This window comes from Scatophagus argus, chromosome 21 (assembly GCF_020382885.2).
Source record: "Scatophagus argus isolate fScaArg1 chromosome 21, fScaArg1.pri, whole genome shotgun sequence".
Classification (NCBI taxonomy): domain Eukaryota; kingdom Metazoa; phylum Chordata; class Actinopteri; family Scatophagidae; genus Scatophagus; species Scatophagus argus.
In genome coordinates this window covers 18,290,532-18,299,712 of record NC_058513.1, presented here as the reverse complement: position 1 = coordinate 18,299,712, position 9,181 = coordinate 18,290,532, and the positions used below count along the sequence as shown (strand labels likewise).

Sequence of the window (9,181 nt, the reverse complement as noted above, 5' to 3'; positions counted from 1 at the left end):
ACATTAAAAACCAACAATAAACTAACAAATTAATGCTTCACACATAACAATCTCATGACATGGCAGTATGACGCTCACAGAGGCCAGTTTTCTCTCTGGATATGGAACTTTTACGTCTGGTAGTCTAAGTACATTTGCTTTTATAATACTCACAATACTTTTAACGTGAGTAACATTTTCCATACTGGACTTTTACTACTTCCAATTTTAAACAAGTGAAGTTTTTACCTTTACTTAAAGGTCTGAATGCATCCTCTGTCCCTTCAAATCAATGAGCTGGAGCCAACGCAGCAAGACATATGTCACCGTCCTTACACTTCACAGCTGCACTGTCCAGGTACATGCGGTACCTGGTACTTGCAGTACCTGGTACATGCGGTACCCACCCTTAAAGCTCAACAATACAACATGAGATGGTGCAAAGAGCCTCACAATCACCAGCACCACCTTTTATTCGTGAGGTCATGGCACCGCTTACCTTACCCAATTCCTCCATCTCAGTTTCCTGCATCGATTTAGAATCATAACTGGCCTCATAAAAGTTTGAGGGGGGACGTGAGAGCCAAAATCCAGACCCAGCCAGCAAGTTTTAATGGTACAGGTTTATAATGAAACACTCCTTGAGCCTTTCTCCCAAAGCGCTGACGTTATCCACTGGACACACGCGCATATTAAAAGCGCACGCTATTTATAAAGTGTGGAACTATCAGTGAGGCAAGGCGGCGGGGAGCTGGGAGGATGTGGAAGGCTGTGTGTGTGTGTGTGTGTGTGTGTGTGTGTGAGAGAGAGAGAGAAAGTGCTCCACAGTGACCGATACCTGGAGGTTCATCTGCCTCGGTTCCACTGCAGGCTTTGGACATGAGGGGTTTTGGCTGTTGGAGCGGATGAGCGGTTCTCTGTGCTGAGCAGATGTTTTGAGGTCACTGCTTCTCGATCCGCCTCCCTGCAAGTGTTGACACTTGTGGGTTGGAGTCATACTTAATGAGGGAATCATGATGTGTGGGTTGCGGCCCATAGGAAACGCAGAACGAGCGCCACAGCCGTTCACATCCTCGAGCGCTGCTGATTAGCTGTAAAAGTGCCCTGCGGTTCCCAGCAGCTGATCAGTCCAGAGGTTTGTGTGGCGCTTACGCTTCCCCGAGATATTTCAAGTCACTCACAAGGAGATTCTATAATTATACATCCACTCTGCAGCAGTATTATTTCAGGTAATGGTGCGTCCAGTCCGTCTGTGTTGTTCATTCCTGGTCAGAGCCCATTGCCTCCACCTGATGGCTCACACACACTCTAATGATTTCTTCTGATTAACACTGAAATATTCCCATGTTTGGTCACTACCAGTCTGTGGCGTGTGGTTTCCAGTCTCACCCAGCAGCCCACTTTCAGCATTCCTGCTCTGTCCGGCCCATGAGCACACACACATGATGTCATTTCCTGCTCCAGGGGCTCCTGCTCTTTCCCTTACGGTTAGCAGTGCAGACGGTATCTCCGACATGACTCAGGTTAGTCTTGATCTGATACCTCTGAGCATTACCTCCTGACGGGCCGGTCAGAAAAGTCATGAATGGTCTCCCAAGCTGACTTTGGGTGCTTCCTGGAGTCTAAAAATACTGTCTGATGGATTATTGGTTGATGCACGCAAAGCTTCGACAGCTGTGAGTCGGACCCCCACTTTAATCTTGTCTTTTTATTTTTTTGTCTTTTTTTTTTTTTAACAAACTCTCAGGGGAGCATCGTGCAAAGATGAGGTTGTCAGTTGTTACTGTTATCACACCCCGGCAGGACTGACACATGGAAAACCAAATGACTTAATGCATCACAGAAGCTTTCTGCATATGTGGCTGGTGGATGCTGAGGCAGGAGTAAACACGAACCACCATCTGTAGCTCCTCTGAGACAACATCCACTGATGAGATCTCTGCGTGTAATGGGCCACAGCCGGGGCTCAGGCGGCCGACACGTCGTCCGTCCGCCCGGCCGGCCGTGCGTTGTGCTTCTGCTGCCCTCTGCTGCTCGACAGGAGCAACACACGCTTCGGCCATCGGTCGGTCACGTGACTTATCAGGTCCCACCGACACCAAGTCATCAAAATCATCTTTTTTAAACGGATCTTTCAAAGTGCAACACTCAGTCTTCAGTCCAAAACTTAAAACACTTTTTTATCCACATAAAACCGCACACAAAAAGTCGAAATACAGAGACATGAACTTTAATGAAATACATCAAAGGTATCAGCAAACTGTTAAATAGATCGATACATACATACTTCATTGATCCCGAGGGAAATTCAAGCACCAGTAGTTCATACCAGTAGTAAGCAAACAAACAACCAAGGCCTAACTGTTAGTGGGAAAAATAGACTAAATAGACAAAATAAACTAACATATGCTACAAAGAGAAGAATAATTCACCTTCGCCCGCTTCCTTCCTCACTCTCTGACTCTTCTGGAAGTTACGCTGACAGCAAACGAAACAAACCAGTGCACGAAATAAAATAACATATAATGTGATTACACAAGTAAACAGAGTATTTAAGAAGGTTCTGGTTGTTATTGTTTACTGTTATGTCACATGTTATATGTTTAGAAGGAAGGTGACAGTGAAAACCTGTACACGATGAGGCATTTTTCACCACTAAACCTATCTATCTATCTGTCTATCTATCTGTCTATCTATCTGTCTATCTATCTGTCTATCTATCTGTCTATCTATCTATCTGTCTATCTATCTGTCTGTCTATCTATCTATCTATCTGTCTGTCTGTCTGTCTGTCTGTCTATCTATCTATCTATCTGTCTGTCTATCTATCTATCTATCTATCTGTCTATCTATCTGTCTATCTGTCTATCTATCTGTCTGTCTATCTATCTGTCTATCTATCTGTCTGTCTGTCTGTCTGTCTATCTATCTATCTATCTGTCTATCTGTCTGTCTGTCTGTCTGTCTGTCTGTCTATCTATCTATCTATCTGTCTATCTATCTATCTATCTATCTATCTATCTATCTATCTGTCTATCTATCTATCTATCTATCTATCTATCTATCTGTCTATCTATCTATCTATCTGTCTGTCTGTCTATCTATCTATCTATCTATCTATCTATCTGTCTATCTATCTATCTGTCTATCTGTCTATCTATCTATCTATCTATAAATTTCTAATATTTGCAGTCATGTACACTTTGTACTTTTTCTGACTATATTTAAATGTCTGCTGCTTTCTGACTCCTTTTTCCATTCATTTCCATTCATTCATTAAGCTTGCTGTCTGTAAATAACCGCGCGCTCTTTAGACTTGCTGAACTTCCTCGGGCTTCCGGGATGTTTGATTGCGGAGTAATTCAGACTCCCAGAGGAGGAAGCGGAAGGAGCGCAGCAGCCACTTCCTCCTGGGTCAAAAAAAGCAGCGTGTTAAATTTAGCGGAGTGAAGGTGTTTGTGTTTGTGTTTGTGTTTGTGCAGCTGTCGGAGGACGTGAACGTGTCTCCGCGCGGGCGGACGGAGGAAGCCCTGCAGCGTGTTAGCGCCATCATCAGGCCAAAATGTGTGTGTGTTCAACACGTTTTCCCATCAGCCTCATCTGCAGGCGTTTCATCATTATCATTATTATTGTTATTATCATTAGCAGGAGTAGTATTAGTGTTATTAGTGTTGTGCAGATTCTGTCCAGCCAACAGAACAACAGAACACATTAGCTATCCAGGAGGTATTGATTACTGTCACCGTCATCACAATATTTGCGCTTGGTTTTTTTTGCTGCAAAAGTTGCAGCCAAAGCGATTAGTCGATCACCCGAATAGCCGATCGAACACATTTCACTATTTTCTGACGTTTCACGGAACACCGAAAGGTTTGAAGTGAGAAAATAATCAGTAATTAAAATACTAGTCGATTGCAGCTTAATTCACAATAGTGACAATAGGATAGATTGAATAACACACACACACACACACACACACACACACACACACACACACACACACACACACACACACACTTTGTTTCCTGATCAGTAAGTTAATGTCACTGTTTCAAATGACAAAGATGAAAAGCTCTTGCTTTTTAATGTGTGTAAAACCTGCATTAAATGAAAAGACTAATGCTTGTTTTGTACTTTAGCAGTAAAAGTACTCATGGTGGGTTCTTATTGGATTAGTGGGCAGGATTTCTGAGAACATCTCGGCTTCCTGTGGGAACATTCAGTGATTGATCGTATTTAGTCTGGTCTGCAGTGGCTCAGTCTGACCACAGGGGGGCAGGCTGCTCTCACCCTCTGCGTGCTTTGGCTGTTTGCTGCTGCAGACCAGAAGAAACGACAAAGTTCTCCTCCTTCAGCTAAATAAACTGTAAATGTGAGACGAGCCGCATTACAAACACACGAGGCTCTGCTGTAGATTAGAACAACCAGCAGGACGCAAAGGAGTTCGTCCGCAGCAGTAAAATACAACAGACACGTGAAATACAACAGACACGTGAAATACAACAGACACGTGAAATACAACAGACACGTGAAATACAACAGACACGTGAAATACAACAGACACATGAAATACAACAGACACGTAAAATACAACAGACACATGAAATACAACAGACACGTGAAATACAACAGACACATGCAATACAACAGACACGTAAAATACAACAGACACATGAAATACAACAGACACATGCAATACAACAGACACATGCAATACAACAGACACATGAAAGCAGCGGGAATTCAGTCCAAACGCATCACATATAAAACACTGACGGACGGTTTACTGCAACACGGCTACTTTTAAGGACATTTTCCTGATTACACTTGCACACTTTTACTTAAAGGAACAGTTCACCCAGAGGGTTCAGTGAGGTTTTGAATGCAGGACCTTTACTTGTAGTGGAGTATTTATACAGCGTAGTATCAGTACTTTTACTTCCACCTCTGCTCTTTTCCTATTATTTTTGCTGTATATTTTTGTTCAAGCAAAAACAGTTGGTGACCGCCGGGTTTAGTGGAGAACGAGAGGATGAGGGGGGGACTGAGTCTTTGACTGCTGTAGATCAGGATCACACCCGGACGCTCCGGGTCTTTGACTGCTGTAGATCAGATCACACCCGGACGCTCCGGGTCTGTCGCTTGTCGTCTGGATGCTGCGCACACGTTGCGCGCAAACGAGGCGCGCGCTTCCACGAGCCGTGCGTTACGGTCTCTGGACAGACCCCGCACTGAGGCACTGAGCCGTGAGTGAACACAACGCAAAGATGAACCTCTCCTCGGTGAACTCGTCCTCCTGGAGAGCGGAGTCGGTCATCATTTCTCTGGGCTTTTCGCTCATTTTCCTGGTCGGCACGGTGGGAAACTCTCTGGTGCTCGCGGTTCTGTTCCGCAACGGGCAGATGAACACCAAAACCACCAACGTGTTCATCCTCAACCTGGGAATAGCCGACCTGTGTTTCATTATTTTCTGCGTGCCGTTTCAAGCCACCATCTACACTCTGGACGAATGGGTGTTCGGTCCTGCGCTGTGCAAGCTCGTGCACTTCATCATCTTCCTCACCATGTACGCCAGCATCTTCACCCTGACAGCCGTCTCCCTGGACAGGTGCGTCCGCCACTTTCTGTACGGGTTCGGTTTCGGTGCTCCCGGGTAGAAAAGTGCAGAAGCAACCTGCGAGGTACAGCAGCTACACACTGTGTGCACGTCGTGAGTGTAGATGGGAAACGTCTTAATCAGCTGGAAGTAAACTGACAGGAGCGGCATGGGGCCGAATGGGGCCCAGCCCGATAGATGGACAGACAGTGACATACAATCATTTGATTGAAATAGAATATATAGTAGACACAATGCTTCACACACTCAGTGTCTTTCCACACTGAAGGGGTTTAAAAGGCAGTTTGTGCTCATCACTTCAGCTCTCTGCTGTAACCTAAAACTGCTTCCCTCCTAACTCCAGGCCATCACACACATTCCTTCAGCTCCTGTCTCATCAGCAGTGATTGACAAACCCGTCTGAACACGTAGGCACTCTGACAAACCCACCATTAGCAGCCAAGCTCAATTTGTGTCATGGTATGCACATCAACACACCCAGATTTCATGTACAGATCGGTGCATGTGATTGCAGCCATTCATTTCCTGCATCCTGTTTTATATGACTTTTCCCAGTTATAGACGTCATCACGTCCAATTTCATTTTGTTAGCTGGATGTGAAACAAGAAACGTCCAGAAGTCACCGCGGTGCGCGTGCACGTAAATCAACTCGATAGTTTTGGTGTGAGTTGCAGAGCTCTGGAGACGTCTGCCTTCTCTTCTCTCACCTGGCAGAAGGAAACATGCACCTGCTCATGGACAAGAAGCTCCTGCCTGTGACAGAGCAGGATATGAACGTTAAGCCAGCTGTAACGTTAGTTAGCCGAGTTAGCCAGTGGATTTTCTCTCTTTTCATTTCATTCTGCGTAGTTATACTGAAATTAATTAGTTCCTGCATGAAGTTCTTCTCACCAAAACAGTCTAGATGGATAAACAGGTCTACAGGTACCGCAAAAATATGAAACTTCACAAGAAAGCTTTGGTCAACACCACAAACTGATGTCTAATGTCTAAAATACACCATAAACAATCCATACCTGTCAGTAAAGAACACCTGGATCTCCTGTCTTCCCTGTTCTCCCACAGGTATTTAGCCATTTGCTACCCGCTCCGCTCCAGGGAGACGAGAACGCCGCAGAACGCCCTCGCCTCCATCTGCCTGGTTTGGACCTTGGCCTTGGTTTTCTCAGGACCGTATCTCAGCTACTACACACAGATGGACCTGGCTGGCACTGTGGTGTGTATTCCTGCCTGGGACTCCAAACCACGCATCATAATGGACGTGTGCACCTTCATCTTTGGCTACCTCATCCCCGTCCTGGTGCTCGGGCTCACCTACGCTCGCACCATCCGATACCTGTGGACCAGCGTGGATCCCGTAAAGGACATGTCCGAGTCGAGGCGGGCCAAGCGGAAAGTCACCAAGATGATCCTCATCGTCGCTGCTCTCTTTTGCCTCTGCTGGCTTCCTCATCACCTGGTGATCCTCTGCATGTGGTTCGGACGCTTCCCGCTCAACGAGGCCACCTACGTCCTCCGCATCCTCTCCCACCTGGTGGCGTACACCAACTCCTGCCTCAACCCCATCGTCTACGCCCTCGTCTCCAAGCACTTCCGCAAAGGATTCAGGAAGGTGTTTAACTGCTCACTGAGGAAGAGGGAGGTCAACAAGGTGCACGTCGTCCAGGCGGTGAACACGGTCAGCAGCGTGGAGACGTCCAACTGAAGGCAGCCGCCCAGAACTTGACCAGAGGGAGAGGAAGAGCCAACTGAACATCATGAACTGTACCAAGGAGATGACATATGGTGCCAAAAGTATTAATGCTCAGGAAAGTGAAAAACATCGAGACACCTGGCTGTGAGGAAGACCATGGTAGGACAGTGAAGCTACAGGAAGTGCTGCGGCAGCTTACAGAAGAAACTGATGAACTGAGGAAAAGTTCATCGGTTCTGATGCAGTGATGGACAACGAGAGGCTGCAGTTTAGACCTGACAGTTAAATTTATCACAGAATAATCACAGAGTCACGATTTGTCACAATCAGCTCAACAAACAGATTAAATTGACAGATCAATGAATGCAACTCTTTCACTTTCTTCCTCTGAAATGGTGGCTGACGGTTCAGTCTGTCCGCCATTTTGGCCCAGACTGAAATATCTCAACAGCTACTTCATCAGTTCCCATGAAACTGGACGCACGAGGATGAATGTCACTGACTCTGATGAACCCTGACTGCAGCGGGAGGAAGTGGAGGCGCATCAGCCTCACAGAGCTGCTAATGTGGAAAAAGAAACCTGGACAACCATTTGGATCCGTGTTAGATTCATGCTTCATAAGCGAGGCCTCAACACGTGTTTCATCGTGAAATAAAACACTGTTTTACTTTGAGTGTAATGAGACATTTTAGACACTAAATACCATCACTAACACGTTTGTTTAACAGCGTTGTATTAACACGTGTAGCCAGGAAGACGAGGGGTCAGATGGAGAACGTGAGTGTCGCTCAGAAGTGCAGGAGTTCGTAGCTGGAGGGATTACGTTTAGGATTAAAAAGCTGAGCCGAGTCTTGCATTTAGAAGGTCGGTGGGACCCGGTTTGGCTGGAACCAGAAGTCTGGTGAGCTGTGGGCGGTTTTGGACTGAAAAGTGGCATAACTGATTCAGCATCTCGTGCAGAACAAGCCTCAGTGTTCAGAGATTTTAACCTTGGGAGACATGCTGTATGACCAGTGAGTGAGGCCTCAGTGAGTGTTGACTCAACATGCCGGCTGTGCGGCGCTGCCGACTGTTGCTGTGATGTCAGACGTTATTTGTGTTTTCATGCATGCCGACTGTGTTGTTGTGGTGTACAGAACATCATGAGGAAAAAAATAAATACTTCAAGCTGGAGCACAACTCCTGTGTGTCTGCTGAGCCGCCGGTGACTTCAGACACCATGTTTCTGTTGCAGCCCGCTCGGTGCCTTCAGCTGATCCTGCGCGAGATCCTTCAGGGATGTTCGAGCGGCTTCCTGCTACGTGATGTCGCGTGACGGCTGCTTCACAGATGAGTATGTGGAACTTGAAGGTTTGAAGCAGCTTGTGGCTTCTTTTCATCCGTCTGGTAAACTGAAGTAGCTTTTAGCATCAGGACGAGCCGTGCTGGGCTTCTTAAGTTATAATGAATGTGTTAACATTAAGTGCGAGTGCACTTTCACTCATCCGCTGGACGCAAACATGCACCTCTCAGAGGGATGAGATGTTTGTTGACGACAGGAGCTTTGCTTTGTTTTTTTAAATGTGCATTTTTTTAAGCTTACAATCCAAAATTGAGTGAAATCATTTTCTTATTTTTGTCCCTTCTGTTGGAGCTTATGGAGAAAACAGTTTTAAATAACACTAAGGTGGATGTCAGTGAGGCTTTGAGCTGCTGCTCTTACCAAACCCACCTCTCATCTGTGTTCTTATTGTTGTAGGTGATTGAATTCATGCTCGGTTTAGACAGACGACAGGCTCAGATCACCCACGTATAATCAGTGACGTAAGTCGTGACCCATTTCCCTACAAATCCCAGTCTAATCATTACCGCTTTTGAAAGACTTAATGTTGAACCGAAGAGCAGCAAGTC

General features: G+C 46.0%; 1 protein-coding gene across 1 annotated transcript; it reads left to right on the top strand.

The window, feature by feature from the left end:
• Nucleotides 1–5,223: 5,223 nt before the first annotated feature.
• On the top strand, nt 5,224–8,464 carry LOC124052472 (galanin receptor 2a). Its single transcript, XM_046376756.1, has 2 exons — nt 5,224–5,587; nt 6,663–8,464. The coding sequence occupies exons 1-2, from the start codon at nt 5,247–5,249 to the stop codon at nt 7,300–7,302; spliced, it is 981 nt and encodes a 326-aa protein (XP_046232712.1). The 5' UTR covers nt 5,224–5,246; the 3' UTR covers nt 7,303–8,464.
• The last annotated feature ends 717 nt before the right edge of the window (nt 8,465–9,181 follow it).